Raw genomic sequence first — 19,611 nt, 5'->3', positions numbered from 1 at the left:
AGATAGATAGATAGATAGATAGATAGATAGATAGATAGATAGATAGATAGATAGATAGATAGATAGATAGATAGATAGATAGATAGATAGATAGACAATCTTTGTAAAGATTAAGATAAACAATTATATACATCTTTATTTAAAAACCACCTAACAATTGCTCAGGTTGTCTGAAGAATAAATTGTTTGCCTATCTATATATCTGTCTAATGAGCTACCTGTCTGTCTGTCTGTCTATCTACCTATTTCAAATAAAGTGTTACCGTCTTTTATTTGGGAGTATCAGAGTAACGTGGCTTGAAAATGTTGCCTTTATGTGTGTTTATGAGATCAAATCCTGATAAAACACATTGATGCTTGCAGCTGTTATATGACAAAATGCACAATAATAAACTCAGAGCATATTTTCTTTCGCACTGCACTATAGCTGTGTTAACAAAAATAAAAGTGTAACGTCTCCTGTGCTTTAAACTCATAACTGYAGCTGTCTGCATGCACCTCGGTGACATCAGCACAACAGAACCGCGTTCCCCTCTGGCTTCTCTTCTTAATTACAAACCGCATCTGATTGTTCAGCTGCAGGCTGAGGAGCGATGTTTTATTTGGGGTCTGCGGCATCAAGCACGAACTAAACGAACAAAGATGAATTGGGTGCTGAGGCGCTGCAGGGTAACTTCTCACAGCCTCTCAGAGTCAGGTTCCTGAATGTGCTGCGTTCTCACGCCGGAGGAGYTGCAGACGTCCCAACATACAGCCGCTTGTTTTCCTTAAACCTTCAGGGCTAAACCGTCATCGTCACAAGAAGGCCGTTTGGCGTTAGCACAATCTMTCTCATAGCTGTGACTCACTGGTATCACATGAAGCTGCAGGGATTTTTATTAAACATGCGTTCATAAAAAGGCAGCAGCATTAAAGGGGCAGTGTTATGTGTTTTCCARGCACAGAGTGTCATTTTATAGTACAATCAAGTAATTATGTCACCGCAGTGGTTATAAAAATGCTGTGTATGTCAAATACGACTTTAAAGAAAGSCCTCTGTCTCTTTAAGAACCTCCTGCTCTTTCTAGTAGCTCGTATAATGAGCACAGCTGAGTTCCACCAGCTGTTTGCTAAGTGCTGCCGACTAGTGGAGGGCTACGTCCACTCAGGTGTTTTACAAAACTTAATGGTTGCTGCACGGGAGATTAAAGGATTTCTCACATATACATGAAAGAATCAAGGCAACACTTCAGGTAGCATCATAACTGACTTAAAGCAAAAAAAAAAGTTGATTTTAAATGATACTGCCCCTTTAAGAGAATGTCAGATATTTCCAGGGAAAACTTGCAAACTTKTCCTCATTTATGGGATCAAAACTGCAAAATATTATGCATTTTATTCCACTTTTATTTGCTCAACCAAACGTATATGTCGTTTTCAAGTGGATTTTGCTTTTGTACAAATAAATACAAATGAATATTCTACATCTCCCTTTACCCTGAGACCTCTAAATAAAATCCAGTATAACCAACAGTATGAACMGTGATCTAGCGATGTTTTCTGTTGTTTACTAGGACATTAGATCAGCTTTACTACAGTATTTAGCTGTTTGGAGATTTTTTTGACTGTTTTTCCACAGAAAATCCTTAAAATGGCATCTCAGTCAGTCAAACAACCTAATAAAACTGAGCCTAAAATCTTCATAAAGATTAAGATAAACAATTATATACAACTTTTTTTAAAACCCATCTAAAAAGTGCTCAGGTTGTCTGAAGAATTATTTTGTTTTTGTCCTAATAGTCTGGGAATCCAATCATTTTTTTCTCCATACAAATCCGAACCTGCAAAATGCCAAACTGACTTTTCAAGAGCAATGTTGTGTAAAAATGATAAAAGTGAAACCTTTCTTCAGTAAAATCTTTTTTTTTATTCCAGTGTGACAGGACAGTCCCAGTTTTCTAGTTCTTTCAAGGATTGTGTTGCAGTTCTGCTTACCTCCAGCAAGAGTCTCACCACCTCCGTCTTGCCACACAGGGCTGCTTCGTGAAGGGCAGTGCCGGCTTTSGTCTGCCTGTTGATGTCAATGCCRGCCTGGATCAGCAACCTGACAGCAGAAGGCGACAGAGAGAGGGAGATACAGAGAGAGATGGATAAAGAAAGAGAAAGAGAAGGAAAAAAGAAAATAAGGGAAAGAAAGTTAGAGGGGGGTTTAAATGAATGGAAAATATGTCCAGAAATGAACCGACTCCATTCAGCCTGGTAACTGAGAGAGAGAAAGTGTGTGRTTTACTGGAACAGAACAGGGTGTGTGATGGCACTCCTGATCAAATCTTCAACGTTGCATTAAATTAACAACTCTTTTATTACACTCTGAAACATTTACGTCTAACGTGAAATTTGGTGGAAGAAAAATGTAAAGCATTGATTTTTTTTTTTTACAAACTCTCCAGTGGTACGATGTTTGGTAACAAGAGGAAACTGAGGCTGAATTTTCCAGCAGCAGGCAGGCTTGTTGCGGAACACAGAATGCGTATTAAACAACCAAAAGSATGATGTTAAATACGGTGGAGGAGTTGTGATGCTGTGGGCCTGTTTCTCTTATAAACAACGTTTGAATCCATTACTCCTTTAAAATATCAGGAAATCTTAAAGTAAGCAATTCTTTGTTTCTTCAGCTGAATAAATGTTCTTCACTAAAAACGTTGGTTTTATGCTGGTGGTGAAATAGACAATACATTAATCCAAAGGGTTTTTAAAGGGGCAGTGTTATGCATTTTCCAGGTACATAGTGGCATCTTATAGCACAATCAAGTAACTGTGTTACCTTTGGTTKTTATAAAAATGCTGTGTATATCAAATATGACGTTTAAGAAAGTTGACTTTGATATTTAACGCCTTGAAATTGGGCCTCTATCTCTTTAAGAAGCTCCTGCTCTTTCTGAAACTTCGCCTTCAAGAAGTCATCACAGCATGGCTCCTCTATTAACCCTTTAATRACGTTTTTACCAGCGTTCCACTGAGAAGTAACTCCTATAAAGAGCTACATTTCCACCAGATGTTTGCTAATTGCTGCTGGCTAGTCTGAGGAGCTGAGTTAGGAAGTAGCAGGGAAGGAGCTTAGAAACTGCAGCTCCAAGGAGGAGCTTCGTCCTCGAAGGCGGAGCTAGGTCCACCCAGGAGTTGCCATGGAGATTAAGGGATTTGTCAAACATGCATAAAACAATAAAATTTATGTTTTAGATGAGAGAATAACTTTTTAACATGATGGAAGGCTCAAAAAAGATGATTTTACATAACAGTGCCCCTTTAAGATATTTTTTCCCAGGGCTGCCAATAAATRTGTTCAGCAGTATTTAACACCCTGCAGYTCATCAGTTAGACTCGCTCCGCTGCTTGGCTCCAGGAGTTGCCACAGAATAAAATGTGCATGTGACCAAGTTTGCTCTCTTTGCTTATTTGCATTCTGGCTGTGAATCAGAGAAGGAGATCAATGCAACTTTTATCGCTGTTCATTAGACACAATGTGACAGCTCAGTCTGGACACAGCTGGCACAAAAACAGAAAGCAAAAGGAACCTGCCAGTCTGACTTTGTCTGATATTTTCTCTCTGACACATTTCAAGTAAAAAAACAAAACAARACACTGAAGCCTGAAAAGCACCTGCTCCATCAACCTGTTCAAGTGGTATTGAAGACAAACWGGGGAAATTGTAATTTCTGCTTTAGTTTTCTTGAATCAACATATTTTTGGACAGAAACTTCTCTCCTTCCCCCCATGTTTTCACAATAGGAATGAGATGTATTAGTTTCTACAGTGTTTTAAAGGTTAAAAGTTTCATTTAATTTGACCAGAGAACCRTCTTCCACATGTTTGCAGTGTTCTCTAAATTAGTAAACTACAAACTTCACATGGCTTTCCTGTAGCAAAGAACAGATCAGCCATGATTAATGGTTGTCATGTCAACCGATTGTCTCATCTGAGCTGTGGATCTCTACAGCTCCTCCATAGTTACTATCAGCCTTTTTTAGGGTTGTCAAAATAATCAATATTTTGATATAATCAATAAAAGAAATGAATCAAACATATTCGTTTGGATCAAAGTTCAATACAAAATGAACCATCACATGTTAGGGACATTGTAGACAGGAAAAAATAAGGAATAAATGTCCACCAAAAATCTCTTTTTTATTTTTTTTAGAAAAAGACATGGAAATATTTGAGTTTGAAAAGTCAAAAATTTGCAAGAAAAAATTGTTGAAATTAATTTTAAAAATTTGAGAACAAAACTCATATTTTATCAGTTTGAAAAGTCCAAAAATCTTTAAATATATTTTCAAGAAAAAAAACCCTTTTATTTCTGAGTTTTAAAAGTCAGAAATTTGTTAGAAAAAAACAGAAATTGCATTAAATGTGTTAACTTTTGCATTATTCGGTAAATAAGCAAAGTTGCATTAAAACTTGCATCAAAAGTCCAATAAAAGTCTAAACTTTGCATTAAAAGTGTCAAAATTTACTGACACTTCATGACAACAGCCATAAATATTTGTGAAAATTTCCTCATGTTCATGACAGTGTCATATCAGTCTTATGCACACCCCTTTAAATAAAGTGTTAGCAAATTTTCCCAAAAAAGAAAAATCTGAAATTTCTCAGCTTGAAAAGTCACAAATTTGCTAGAAAAAACCYGACATATTGAAATTAACCTCAAAATTTTCAAGAAGAAAATTTGGGAAAWTTTTGAATTTGCAAAGTTAAAAACTTTCATCAAGATTTTTCACACATGACGCTTTTGAGACTTTTTTGGTAAAAAMATTTTTAGACACTGTATGTGATRCAGTAGATTCAGAAGGTGTRCATGAGATGACAATATTCATTAAGTTATRATAACAAAATGAGAGGGCTGAGGAAAAGTTTATCCAGAGAAATGTAAAAAAGCTGAGGAACAAACATTGAGGAACAAACATTGAGGRTGTTCGACGTTTCGTTATTTTTTTGTTTAAGTGTTTCGTTTTATAAGCGTGTCTGTTCCACAGGTAGTTAGCCAGGGCTACTGAGCATCGTTTACCAGTGTCACTTCTAGAAAGGAAGGTTCTGCTCCACCGGCTGTGACAGGCTTTAATCTGCCGCCCTCTGCTTCTCCTTTCTGCCTCTSTCGTGTTTTTTTTCTACATCCCAGTTTTCTCTCATATCATTTTTCACTGCAGCTGAGAACGACGTTTGTGACGGGAGTTTATCTGCAGCTGCAGACCCATTCTGCTTTCTTTAACCTGAAGATCTGTGCTAAACACTGAGGCCATCAAGTTCCACAAAAGCGTAAATGAACGTTAGCTCAGACCACGGTGGAATGGAATGATCTTACAGTTACTTTATGAAGACAAGATGTCGTAAATGGAGGATCTGCAAACACATCCATGTGTTGGAATTTTCAGTCACTTAGACACATAGAAGAGATGAAAACACATCCCAGATTTTTCCACATTCAAATCTTAGACACATCCGTACCTGATGATGTCTATATGACCGTTTTTGGCAGCCAGGTGGAGCGGAGACGTCCCGTTGGGGTCTGCAGTGTCTCCCTTTTTGGGTTCCAACAGAGCGGCACACATGTTACTAGACAGCAACAACTGGACCACCTACCCACACATCGGCAAAGAGATCACCAGTTAGCAAAGGTTTTATTTTTCCAACGATGTTCTCCAGACAGAATGAAGTACAGCTCCTCACCCCGACCCTGCCGAATTCACACGCCAGATCCAGAGGGGTTTTCCCTGCATTATCCACGATGCACGGGTTGGACTGGTGCTGCAGCAGCATTTCAGACTGCAGTGAAGAATGACAAACACAACACACAAGCAAACATGTCAGAAAAAGACCAGAAAGATACATAAACACAAATATTTCTGCCAAACAACATACAACAATGTGGTTTTTGTTAATGTCTTTTTTTTTCACAAGTCCTGACCGTTAAAAATCCTAATTTTTTTATGTTTCTAAGTGTTGTATGGCTAATTTGTTGCTAGTGTGAGCTAGGAACAAAAGAGTGGTATTGAATGAGCAATTATGCTAGCTCTGTTGTACTAAGTAAGTTAGCTAATATCAGCAAGCTGTAATAAAAGTGTAAGTTACACATGGTTGTTTTTTTTGTTAAATAGGCAATGTTTTTTGTTAGCGTCTTTATTTACACACTCTTAAGTTAACTAGCTAATTTCAGAGCCATTTGATTTTTTTTGTTGGACTAGCTTGAGGAGTGTTGGTCAGCAAGATGGTCAAAAATCCTCCTTTTTTAATGTTTACAAGTGTTCTATGGCTAATGAGGTGCCATTAGCCATAGAGCTGTGGATATAGTGGTGAGGTAGCAACAAAAGTGCTGAAGAGAAAGAGCTTTTATACCATACCATACCAACTTTATTTATATAGCACTTTAAAACAACCACAGCTGATACAAAGTGCTGTACATAAAACACAACATATTAAAAAAAAATTAAAAAATTAAAACTCTTACAGTGTAAAAACAAACAAACATACAATTTAAAACTAGATCAAGTAAAGTAGATGGGTTTTAAGACAAGTGCTAGCTATGTTGAGCTAAGTAAGCTAGGTAATATTACCAACCTGTTTTGAAATTAAATTCCAAGAAAGCACAAAGGGTGCAGAATAAGGAAGCCTGTATATATTAGCTACGGTAGTGCTAAGACGTTTTCTGCTGTGTGTATTAATCCATATTAATTAAATATGTGAGCTATTAAAACAGGCAATGCTTTTCAAGACTAGTCCAGCTTAGCTTAAGAGCAAAATTCAGCAGCAGTCAGAAGAAAGATTTCTGTTTTGTCAGTCTTGAATGTTTATGTCAGCTAGTTAGCACCGAGGTTGATCTTCAGTGTCACTTACCACCTCATAGTGGCCATGTTGTGCTGATAGGTGCAGAGGTATCTGGCCCTCGTCTGATTGGCCATTGACAGACGAACCCGACTTCAGCAGCATCTTCATTGGCTCGGCCTTCCCCAGCCAGGCGGCATAATGCAGCGGCCGCATTCCTGCACCACAAACAGCCACATAAGTCATGTTGGCTGAGTTCTAGTTTTAGGTCCCTAAAAAATATGATTAAAAGCTTTGAAATAAATAGATATTTTACTGCAGTATCAAAACTAATCCTTTGAGAAAAACCTAAGTTTTAATTTGAGGACATTTAATTACATGTATGTTCAAGATCCGTATTTATGATGTCACAACAAACAGTGTTGGCGAACTGCAACAAACATCTCCATAGCAACCGTTAGGAATAACTCACTGCTTGGGTGTGATGCCAGGAAAAAGTAATTTCTGACACCCCATCATGAACATAAACATGTGGAGTTTGTTACATACTTGAGTGCTAAATGAGGCTAATGTTTAACTTTTTCTGCTACAAGCACCGTAAAACAAAGGATGAATATCTAGAAAACCTTAATGTTAAGTACGGTGGAGRATCTGTGATGTTGTGAGCTTATCTGTCTTTCAATGGCCTAATCTGGAGAGATTGTGCAAAGAAGGATGGTTAAATAGGTTGAGAGTTTTTAATAAATTCTTAATGTAAAATTTTTTTACTACTGAAGAAACAGATCCAAACTAAAGGATGGATTTTTTTATATTTGCCAGTGTCAGATTATGCTCCTGTAATGAAAGGAAAAGTTTTTTGTTTTTATCTTTACCTGAAAATAAATGTGTAGAATGCTGCATGCATCTTTGTCTGGTGCATAAAGCAGTCACTCTGAAATTTTGAGATTGTTTTTGTGATTTTTGGCGTTACTTTAGAAACATTTGCAAGGAATTTTGAAATATCTTTTTCTCAATAAATCATACACCATGTAGCTGTTTTTAGTGTGGACTTAAGGGAGACAGGTGGGTGTTAGTCACTTACACTCAATGTTTTTGGCAATTTGCAATGAACGCACAATTACGTATTAGCATAAAAAGATGCAGGATTCTGTTTTTTGTGAACTTGAACGATTGTGGAACAGCAAAACACTGGAGGCACTGATAAGTTAAGAGTTTTTGTACATCGGCTGGTTTCCTCCATACCTTTCTGGTCTCTGATGTCGACAGCAGCCTGGGACTCCAACAGCAGAGAGACCAGCTCCAGGTTCCCGTTAAGAGCTGCATGATGCAGGGGAGAAAACCTGAAGGCACACACACACACACACGCACACAGAAAATATCAGGAGGTCTTAGGGTCAGACAATTTTTAATATGTATACCACACACATCCATTCATCCACAACAATAAACATACAATCACGGGTCAGAGATAACGACAAAGATAGCATGACAAATGGATTTAATAGCAGGGGATTAGGGATCAAACATGTCTTTGCTGCAGAGCTGTTAAACAGGCCAGAGGGTGGAGAGATGGAAATGCGTAGTGGAGATTAGCACAAGCAGAATCGCGTATTATTCTGCACAGGATTCAGGTGTGTGTGTGTGTGTGCACATATATGTACTACATACAGAAAATCACAATTTTTACCAACAAAGGCCAGTCATTTGTAGAAAGTGAGGACGTTTTCCTGATCTTCACTTTTGCTTTGCAGTTCTATTAGTTAGATTTAGAGATATTGTGTGAATTCAACTGTGGTTAAGGTTAGGGTTAGGTGGACTAGTCTGGCACTAGATAGGGATAGCAATAGACTAGTAGTGATTAGTGTTACAGAAAATGTCTGTGTTGGGCATAAATGCAGTTATTTAAATGAATGGAAGTCAAAACAAAACAAAGTCCTCGGACTGATAGAAGCACAAGGATTTGTGTGTATGTGTGTGGTCTTGTTTTTGATACACTGTAAGACCATTAACATTACACCTACATTGTGAGGACCCACTTGTCCTTATGGGGCCTAAAGCACGAGCCCCATAAGAAGAAGTGCTGTTTTTGGTTAGTGGTTACATTTGGATGTAAGGCATAAATTAAGTTTCAGGTAGGGTTAGGAATAGATGGATAGGGTTAGGGAAAATGTCTGTTAGGCATAAATTCAGTTACTAAAATCAACTGAAGTCAATGGAAATTCCCAATACTGGTAGAAATACAAACTTGTGTATACTATTATACCTTTCCTATTTAGGACCATTTCTGGCATATTTACTAACCTTTTGAAGACTGATGAGCCTCATGGGGACCAGAACCTGATCCTAATACAGTAAACCAACTTGTTTAGGGTCAGGGGTTAGGTTTAGAGGTAAAGTGTCAATGAGGTTTTTGTGAAGGTTAGGATTAAGAATAGAGGGAAAATGTCTGGGTTAAGCATAAATGCAGTTACTAAAATGAATGGAAGTCAATACAATGTCCTAATATGGATAGAAATACAAACATGTGTGTGTGTGTGTGTGTGTGTGTGTGTGTAGGGGGGGGTTGCGTGTGTGTGTGAGAGAGAGAGTGTGTGTGCATCTGCAGCTTGAGGATGGCACTGTCATGTCAGCTCTGATGGGCAAGCATGATGAGAAGCATAAGGAGAAAAAGGCATCGCATAACCCAAGGACAAAGATTGGCAAACAGAAATGTAAGCGCCTCCAACAAACATTCATGAAAAGTGACAGTAAAAAAAATAATGTTTTTAAACTCCTGTCAGTTTAATATTGTACGTATCAAGACTGCTGCTCTTAGGATATGGTAACCATAGTAAAATCCCATTTTGAATTCATATTTAGCAAAAATATAACAGTAGTGTCTGGACATACTTTTACCAATAAAAAGTAGACCTTTGCTGATTAGCGTTAGTATCGTTTTTATTTTATTTTTATTGCTACTTAACGTCCATCAACGTGTCTGGCCCTTACATAGTGATCTGAAAGGGGCAAATGCTTTTTCAGCCAAACTTGGCTCACAAAGTTGAGCCTCTTCTGTTTTGTAGATTTGCTGCTATGTTTAGCCATCAGAAAGATGGCCTCCTGCTGGACTTTAGAATGCTACTGCACAGAGACGATGTTGTGATCAACTCAGCAGTTGTTTTCAGGTCAAGCTTTATATGCATGATCTACACAGCTAGGTCAGGACTGCTGTACATGTGATGGAGTGACGCAATCTGAAGCACAGAGAGCAGCAGGAAGAGGGGGCTGAGTAATATCCATCCACCTAGTATGTAGTAGGAGCTAGTGACTGTAAGGCCACAGCTCCAGAGGCTACAAACCAAATAATCTTCCTTCCAACACAATACCTGTGGATCTATTCTGGTATGCTGTTCTTGTTTTTCCTTAAAGAGAAAAACATATCTTCACATTTTCACCAATATGGAGATACGACAGAAATGGATGAAGCAACCCACCAAAAACGGGACAAACTCCTACCACCGCTGCCCTTCACAGGAGAAGTCTTTTGGTTTTAGATTAAAGTTTTAAACCAAAGTACTATATTACCAGAGAGAAGACGTTTCCTGGTAACCCTTTCAAACAAGATATGTTATCACGGGGGCAATTTCAGGTTAGGTGGTCCGTGGCTGATTGTTAAATGGGTTAAATGGTCCTCAACCTGAAAAAGTTTGAGAAACATCACTCCAAAGATTGTTGAAACCTTTGGGGTGATGGTGGCGACGGTGGTAGGAGTTTGTCTTTTCGGTGGTTTGCTGGTTTGAACCACTGTTTCATCCATCTCTGGTGTTGTGTCCTTGGGCAAGACACTTCACCTGCCTCGTCTGCTCGTGTTGGTCAGAAGGACTGATGGCGAGGTATGGCATCTTGCCCCAGGGCAGCTGTGGCTACAATCCAGTAGCTCGCCATCATGTGTGTGAGAATGGAAATGACTGATTTCATTGTAAATCATCTTTTAGTGTCCTGACAAGCGCTTCGTAAGTCAACTGTCATTTCATTTTCCAAACTTTACATTCATGACCTTTGTTGGAATTCTAAATGGCGCTGCTTCACTTGCTATCTTTAGTCTTTCTGCACTTTCCCTTACACTGCACTGAGTAAAGCTGTTTGTCAAACTGTTTGGAAATGCCTTCATAACCTTCTCCAGTTTGATGGGCAGCTACTTATTGTTTTTCTCAAGTCATTGCTAATGTCTTTTCTCAATGGCGCTAAGTTAATGAAAGCTCCGGGACGGCACACTGCAATAAATGCATGCATTTATAGCGCTGTCCTGTTTTTTGATGTTCGCTCACACTATAAATTTGATTGGTGGCACCTGTTTGCTACATACTCTCATAATCATATGTCACTAAAACAGAATGGGTGGACATAGCTTTTCACACACAGATGCTTCTGTATTTTGCTTTTTTTGTGAAATGTGTCACAGCTTCCCGATGTACCTTAGTTTAAGAAAGACAAACCAATTCAATGCCAGCTGTTAACTGTATTTAACAAGCAGGTTTCAGTTCTGCAATCAAGCTGTGTGTCTATTGCGAAACACTGGGAAAACTGCTGAGACAGGCTTTTTCACTGATGGGCTGTAGGGCGTTCTTTCAGGACAGTAACATCCTATCATAAGGATGGAAGGATCAGGGAGTAGAAACACTGGAGTTCATAGATGTTTATTTTGGCTTTTCATCACAGGAGCTCCTACTGACTGAATCTGGAGATGTTTTATCAGGTGGAAATGTCAAAGAAGTGGTCAAGTGAGCGATGAATGGAGCCGTTCTCTGGGTTTGCCTCTGTCTGGTGACCGGAAGCAACCGAATGCAAAAATAAGAATGGCTGACATCAGCCTGTTTGCTTGACAAATCCTGACAACACTGGACAGCAACCTCGGAGGAACCGCAGTTAGACAGCTTCAGCAATGCTACACTCTGCAGCACTCTGTTTGAAAAGTGATATTTTTTCACCTATAGAGTGTAAATGTAAAGCAGAACATGGGCTAAGGCCAAAATGATTCATAACAATGAAAAATTTGGATTTCAAATTTGCTTGTTCTCTTGAAGTTTGTCTCAAAAGGGAACATAAGTGTCTCTTAACAGATAATAATTAAGGTTGGGACTATAAAACGTTAATTAAGATAAACTTATTAGATACATCTCAATGAGTTAAAAATGGCAACACATTTAATACATTTTGTTTTACATACAAAGGTTCCGACTGGAACCCTTTGACTGGGCGCTCCGTTCTTCCAGGCGTTTAGCACAGCTGAATGGTTGCCGCAGGAGATTAAAGAATTTCTCAAACATGCATGAAAGAATCAAGACAACACTGCAGGTATGTTTCTGATGAGGGAATAACATTATAGCATGATAAGCTCAAAAAATTTGAGGTTACATAATTCTGCCTGAATAAACCTCAATTAAAAGTAAGAGAGTGTCTGTAAAACCAAAAATAGTTTCTAACCGAGGCAGTCAGAAAGCTTCCTCGCCATCGTCTTCAACTTTTGAACTCCAGCTGTTGAGTAAAAACTTTAATAGAAGGCTGTTTTTTTTAGKTTTGATTATATCAACATGACGGACACCCAGACACCGATTGACCCCAATCAACTTGTGTCAAACTGACTAAAGATCGTTTCCTTTAACAGAGAAATCTGGGAACCTGAAGTCTCCAGAGTTCCTCTGATTACCGTATACTGTATGTCTAACTTTACAAAAACTGCCAGCTGTATTGCTCTGCAGGATGGATGACGATGACTATAACGCATTCTTCCATGGCTAGGTTTAAACCTCGGAAGAAATGCTGCACACTTACTCCATTGGACTCACCTGTTCCCTCCAGAGTTAAACAGGGATTCCACCATTAAAAAAAAAACGTCCAACGTTTCAGATGGCTGCAGGTATTTGTAAAGTACAGGGAAGTGTGTGCTTTGGCCAAGTTGTAGAACGTGATTTGCAATATTTATCCCCTACATCTTCCTTCTCCCGCCTCACTTCTCAAACGGCCCGTCTGAAAGTCCGAGTGCTTCTCAACAAAGCTCTCTTCTACGTCTCATCTGGCGCTTCCTTTCCAGTCGCTCCCTTGCTGTTCTTATCTTTTTCCATTTCCTTCCACAAACCCATCTGATGCTTCCTGTTCTTCAGGCCAGATTGGGACACTTGAAACAGCAAATGCAGACATTCAGTGTTTCATGGCATCTATTGAGCTTTTAAAAATTACAAAGAAATATTTCATCCTATACAAGGTCAACATGTGGTTGGGTTCCATTACAAACAATAGAAAAAAGAAGCTTTAGAAAATAATGAACAGGCTCTCAACAGTGGTATTAGTGAGTGAATATACTTAACCCTTGTGCGTGCAAGAACTGAGGCAAACGTAGAGGACGGACTATGGAAAATGATACAAGTTTTACRTGTGTGGGGTCGGTTGGACCCCATTTCGACATACAAGGGTTAAACTAACATAATCTTCTTGAGTTCACACCTGCCATCAGTTAAAGCAAAACTGCATCCAGCTGTCCTGGAAGGATTTTCCTAATTTCCCCTCAATTCTCCAAAAGCATAGTTTGCTTAGAGGCTCCAAAAGATAAAAAATGATTTAATTTAATTGTAGAAACGTATCAGTCAGGAGAAGGGAATAGAAACAATCTACAGTGTTGTATATGCACCATGAGACGATAGTTATACTTCCATCCAAAGGTCATGCAAATTTTGAGCAAACGTTTAAAATAAGGCCATGTAAATTAGGTTTGCCCTTCCTATCAACATTTTCTAATGCAATACTTCAAAATGCTCATAAAAAAAACAATGATGAAAACACGATTAGTAACACGCACACATTCATACTCTGATAACGTAGATCGGTAAGCAGCTGGGGGTGAAGTGCCTTGCCCAAAGGCGCATCAGGTCCATAACCCGCCGGCTGGAAAACAACTGCTCTACACACTGAGCCACAAGGTGTGTTTTCATTACAAATGTGCACAAAATTTTGTCAATATTACACTGATGCTAAAAAGAAAACTATTTTGCAATTAAAATCCCATGTGACTAATTTTATTCACATGTGAATAAAATTTTAAAATTATTTACCATCTTCTTACAACTACTTCCTGTCGTCTTTTTCTTCGTGTTTTCCATCAGTGGCAACATCTGGTTGTTGATCGTGTGACTCATGATGTGAAGAAGCATTTCCATTGCAATTTTCACTAGAGCTAAAAAATTTAGCAAAAAACTGGAGTTTTTTTTCAAAATTTCTGTTTCTATTTCAAAATCTCAAATTGCGCAACTATATTGTCAATAAAAACTCAGCTACAGTCGCCCCAGATTTAATATTAATATCAAAACAGACTAACTGATACAAAACACCAAAATCTGAGCAAGAATTTCCTGCTTCACACTCCTATCAGTTAAAGTACTAAACACAGAGAAAATGGGATGTTTAACTTGCTGAAGCGATTTAAACCACTTGGCGACTGAACGTCTAAACGTCTGCGCTCCTGCAAACCCTCTGATATACTTGACGTGCGCCCGCCATGTAACTGTAACAGAGTGAAGAGTAATAAATATCCCTCCTCTCTCTCTCTCTCTCTCTCTCTTTCCCTCTCTGTTTTAGTTTGTTCACTTAGACTCTCCAGATAATTAGCCGGAGGAGGAATTGAACCTAAACTGAATGAGCTGGTGGAGACTCATTAACAGCATCCGCACATTAAGAACGGAGCTGCAAGCGGATCTATCAGGGAAGCAAAATGAGTTTACTATTTCTGCACCGCACCATCAGAACGTCGCAAACATCTGGTCATCAACTCGCAATTAATTCTGTACAAGCGGTTTGGAAAGAAATGACCAATTAAAGTGATTAAAATGGAAGTTTCAATGAAGACGCAGCTCAATGTTTTCATCTAATGACTGCAGATGATATAAATGACAGATTAGAATTTCATTTTGTGTTATTTCAGTCATCAGATTAAGAGGATTATGACTGCCTACCGCATGGATGCAGAATACAGTCACAAAGAAGGAACGAACAACGTGGACTGGAAATGTTTACCATAGATGTCAAGCAAAACACTGTTTTGATCTGTACATCGAAGCAACATGTGGGTAAAATTATATGAATCTTTTATATAAAAAAATGCTGCTGGTAGAACATGCTGTTAAATTCAGATGAAAAGTGAGCCGTTGACTTACCCATCAATATCCTGAAAGTTCACGTTCACCTTCTTCGTGGAACCGAGGAGCTCTGAAACACAAGAGGAACAGGAATCAACTTTTCTTCTGTTAGACGCATCAGAATTAACACAATTTGTATTATTTATTTATAAAAAATTTTTTTTGTTTTTTGGGGTTTTTTTGTACTGCATCCACAGAACCAGAACCAAACATGGAGAAGCAGCATTTAGCTTCCATGCACCACAAATATGGAACAAAGCTCCAGAAAACTGCAAAGCTGCCAAAACACTGAGTCACTTCAGTGTCACAAAATAAGACGAAAAGAAAAAAAAATCTTATCTTTACATTTATTTAGTTCATTTTAAGATGTTTTGCTTTCAGACAAAATATTATTCAGTTTCTTCCAATTCTTAATACAAAGTGTTTCTATGCACTTTATATCTGGAACAAACTTCCAGAAAACTGCAAAACTGCCAAAACCAAAGCTTGAAGCCCACCTGTGTAGATTTCTCTGTGATTCGCTGTAAACTGAACTTTGATCAACATATTTGATGTGAAGTGATGATTTTCACGATAGCATTTGACAAAATGTAATGTTTATTGCTTGTTTCATAATTGGCCACTGTATTTTGTTTTTATAATGTAAAGCACTTTGAACTTGACTTCATAAAAACCTAATGCTAACAGGACGCTGAGGACGTTTGGTAGAATTCGTTGCACTGTCAACATGTTACCAATACCAGGGAATTTAATCGAAAACTAAAATGGTGGTGGACTCTGCCAGTGAACTGAACATTGTTTGCCATGGAGTCTTTACGGCAGGATCATGTTCAAAGCATTTGGCCACAGACTGAACCTTCTTCCCTGACCGTGAAGCTTGAAGTCTGGAGGCTAAGAGCCGTCCTGTTAGGAATTACGAACAGCAGTGGGGCTAATAATCGCTCCATCTGTCATTAATTCAATCCCAAAGAGCTGAATTTCCTTTCTGATATTTTCAGAGTGATGCAATGCCACCCCGTTTCATTTCACAGCCTTTCACACGTCTTCACCAGGCAGAAAGTCACCACTGCAGACTTTCAGCACACTCTCCCATTTTCACTTCTGCTGATTCCACAATGTACGAAGCAGCTTAAGTGTATTACTGGCAGACACAGACTGCAAAACTTTAATTTAATTATCTTTCATTCTAAACAGAGTTAAAAAAAATCTAGGTTTTAATCACTCAATGTAAATATTGGCCAGCCTGGTAGCAGGTACCATCATAAAACTGTCCTTCATTACAAAAGATCTGCAGAAACACACCGACTGGAGAACGAGCTACTTTACATCAGCAGGGGTCCAAAGACGGATCAGGGTCTCATGTAGGTTCTGGTTCTTCCGGATTCTTTCTCACAGAAACACTTCACAAGACAGAGATTCAGTATCTTACCAAAAACCTTCAACTATCTGTGACATTGGAAAAAAGGCTCTAGATGTTTGTGGCCCTAGGGTTTTTGAATAAAGTTCACATAGATGTCTCCGGACATAAACGAAACACTATTTTCTAGACCCACAAAATACAAGACATCCATCTATTGTCCATGTATCTTTGCAGAGTGGTGGAAAACAGAAAACATTCAACCAAGAGAAGTAAAGAAATTCTCCACCTTCCGTTTATCAACAGACAAACTGTAGGTCTTTTCCTGACCTACAGTAGTTTGTTCTTTTCTGCTTGGTTTCGTAAAAAATGTCAAATCTACCAGGTAAAAAGAAAATAATTCACAAAAAAATTTGATTGTGTTGAAATGATGCTGCCACCACCGTGTTTCATAACACGGCTTGTGGCAAACTGCAGTCAGGACATCTGGTAGCTTTTTGAAGGCCAGATTTTTGAATCTTGAATTTTCTGCCTTTTTCTTTGGTTTTCATGAGCTGTTTGTTCACCAATGCACTGTAAAAAAAAAAAATCCAAATGCCAAATATGAAAAAGTTGGTGAGCGTAAAACTAGATACTGTGAGTTCATAAGGGAGATTATTCACAGTCTGCTGATTCTCAGCTCTCTTTCCCACAGCAAGAATGAACCGCTGYAAAAGATGTTTGAAAAGCATGTAAGGTTCTGAATTCAGTCAGAATTATGCGCCAGTTTTCCTTTGAGGTTGAGTTTATCCTGTGACCTCATGTTGCCTCCTTCACTTCCTGACCTACTTATTGAGGATCTGCTCCGTCTTTTCAAAGCTCCAGCTGATTTAGGCAGATGGCTGCTCACGCTGTTCCAGGTTCTGCAGGTTTATTACTGATATTCACTGTCGCCACATGACAGAGGCAGTCAGAAGTCCAAGTCTTGTCTCAAGTTTCTAACGACTGGAATAAACGTTTCTTCATCAAGTCCACAACATCCAGCTCAACAAACTGCATTGTTGTAGCTTACGCTTCCAAACCAGTACTGCTTTACCACATCTACATTTTATAGTTATTTTTCAATATATTCATCTTAATATTATTATCAGTTTTAATAATTTAACATTGCATTTRTCACCAAAGAATCAACTGTCAAAGGCTGATATATTTTATTTTGGAAATTGATCAAATGCGATTCCCCCGTTAGAAATATTTAAGCTTGTAAGAAGGAATACAAAGACATTGAAACATGTTGAATTTTTGAATGAATCAAATCAAATTATTTTTGTCTTAATAATGGCTAAGTTAACACACTTTGTTCACATCGTCCATTCCTTCATTATGTATTGAATAATTATTTATAGGTTTGAAGCGTTTTCTTCACCTCACTCTGACCTGAGGAATTTAATATTGGGAATAACAATAACAATAATACTAAGAAATCTTTTTTTTTTTTTTTTATCCATACTTAAAACTTTTTATTTCTCGATTCCAAATAATAAAGGTGTTCAAATGTATGGCATAAACAACAAAATAATGAAGGGCGTCACCTTCTGAAACCACAGAATTTCTTTTCTAAAAACTTCCAAAAGCGCATGCAGGATCAGGGCAGTCCTGTTAGGACTGCGGTTAGAACTTTATCGCAATATTTTGTGGTATTATTGTGATAACTATAAAAATTATAATGAGAAACTATCCATCCATCCATTTTCTTGCACCCTTGTCCCTTAATGGGGTCGGGAGGGTTGCTGGTGCCTATCTCCAGCTAACATTTCGGGCGAGACGCGGGGTCACCCTGGACAGGTCGCCAGTCTGTCGCAGGGCAACACAGAGACACACAGGACAGACAACCATGCACACACACTCACACCTAGGGGCAATTTGGAGAGGCCAATTAACCTGACAGTCATGTTTTTAGACTATGGGATTAAACCGGAGTACCCGGAAAAAACCCACGCATGCACAGGGAGAACATGCAAACTCCATGCAGAAAGACAAGGGCCGGAAATCGAACCCAGAACCTTCTTGCTGCAAGGCAACAGCTCTACCAACTGCGCCACTGTGCAGGATGAGAAACTATTTACTACTTATTTTATAGGTAAATGTTTTACCAATAATTTGCTGTGACCTCAAGTCACAGCATTCATTCAGTCTAAAATACAACTATTGTTCTTGGAAAACATTCCTATCTGTTAAAAACGTATCATTTGTATCACTAAGCTGCACACAGTAACTGCACTCAATCATATTTTCAAAATTACTGATATTAAGCGATGCTCTCATGGAGTAAACGATGTAGACAATGGTAAAAATCTCATTTCTGATCATATTTTGTTTTGTTTTAATTTACCACTGGTAACAGATTTCTCATGACGACAAATTCAAATTCCCGTCATGATAAGAAATTTTTCACAATAAATTATAAACAATGTGATAAATGGCCAACCATAGCATGAGTGTTAAGGCACACGTCTAAGCCAGGTCTGAATTATTTTATTTTTGCAACTTAAATCGCTTCCACATCAACATTTCATTATTACTGAAATCACAGGATTTTACTTAGGTGGAAAACTTTCTATTAATTAGCATAACAAACTGAACTTGACTGCATTTTACTGCAACTGGAACAAACCTGATCATATGACTGAGTTAATGCGAGTCTAAGTGTATGTAAACTAGATCTCTTGCTTCTGAGTCTTGCAGTGACATTTGTTGTGAATTGGCACTTAATATACAAACTGTAATAAGCTGAAAGATTATAATAGTAAGTGCAATAATAAAGAAAAAAGAAAATAGCTGAGAAGGTTGGTCCCTTACAAGACCAATTAGATGGCTTCACACGATGCCGTTGCCTGCTATCTCCTCGAGTGATTCATAATACAGGTGTTCCAAGCTAACCTAGCGTGACTCTGCCTTCACCCTCATTATTTTTCATCCGCTAACCTTTTTTTTATATTTGCCGTTAGCTGACGAGGCAGAACCTGGATACAGCACAGATATGCCTGAACTCACCCTCATTTAGCTTTCTCTCTTTTTCCACACGCACTAGCACACACGCGCGCATGCGTGCATGCGCACACCCTCTCCCTCTGGGGTGCAGGAAACAGGACAGTCCTTCTATTGTGGAGGAGACAGCTCACAGTGCCACTGGCAGAGGAACATTGATTTCCTTACAGACTATTTCTGGCTGCTCAATGCAGGGATTCACTCACACACACACACACACACACACACACACACACACACACACACACACACACACACACACACACA

General features: G+C 38.5%; 1 protein-coding gene across 7 annotated transcripts in view; it reads right to left on the bottom strand.

Moving 5' to 3' along the window:
- caskin1 (CASK interacting protein 1) overlaps positions 1 to 19,611 on the bottom strand; it is a 107,871-nt gene that overhangs the window by 28,834 nt on the left and 59,426 nt on the right. For all 7 annotated transcript variants that reach the window (XM_008415294.2, XM_008415296.2, XM_008415295.2 and 4 more), the window contains exons 2-7: positions 14,979 to 15,030; positions 8,038 to 8,135; positions 6,868 to 7,013; positions 5,704 to 5,799; positions 5,482 to 5,612; positions 1,975 to 2,083 (exon numbers count right to left, since the gene is read on the bottom strand). In XM_008415294.2, coding sequence (XP_008413516.1) covers positions 1,975 to 2,083; positions 5,482 to 5,612; positions 5,704 to 5,799; positions 6,868 to 7,013; positions 8,038 to 8,135; positions 14,979 to 15,030 — 632 coding nt within the window. The remainder of the gene's footprint in view (positions 1 to 1,974; positions 2,084 to 5,481; positions 5,613 to 5,703; positions 5,800 to 6,867; positions 7,014 to 8,037; positions 8,136 to 14,978; positions 15,031 to 19,611) is intronic.

This window comes from Poecilia reticulata, linkage group LG8 (genome assembly GCF_000633615.1).
Source record: "Poecilia reticulata strain Guanapo linkage group LG8, Guppy_female_1.0+MT, whole genome shotgun sequence".
Taxonomy (NCBI): Eukaryota; Metazoa; Chordata; class Actinopteri; order Cyprinodontiformes; family Poeciliidae; genus Poecilia; species Poecilia reticulata.
Note: the sequence above shows the minus strand (reverse complement) of the source record. Positions and strands in the feature narration are given on the sequence as shown.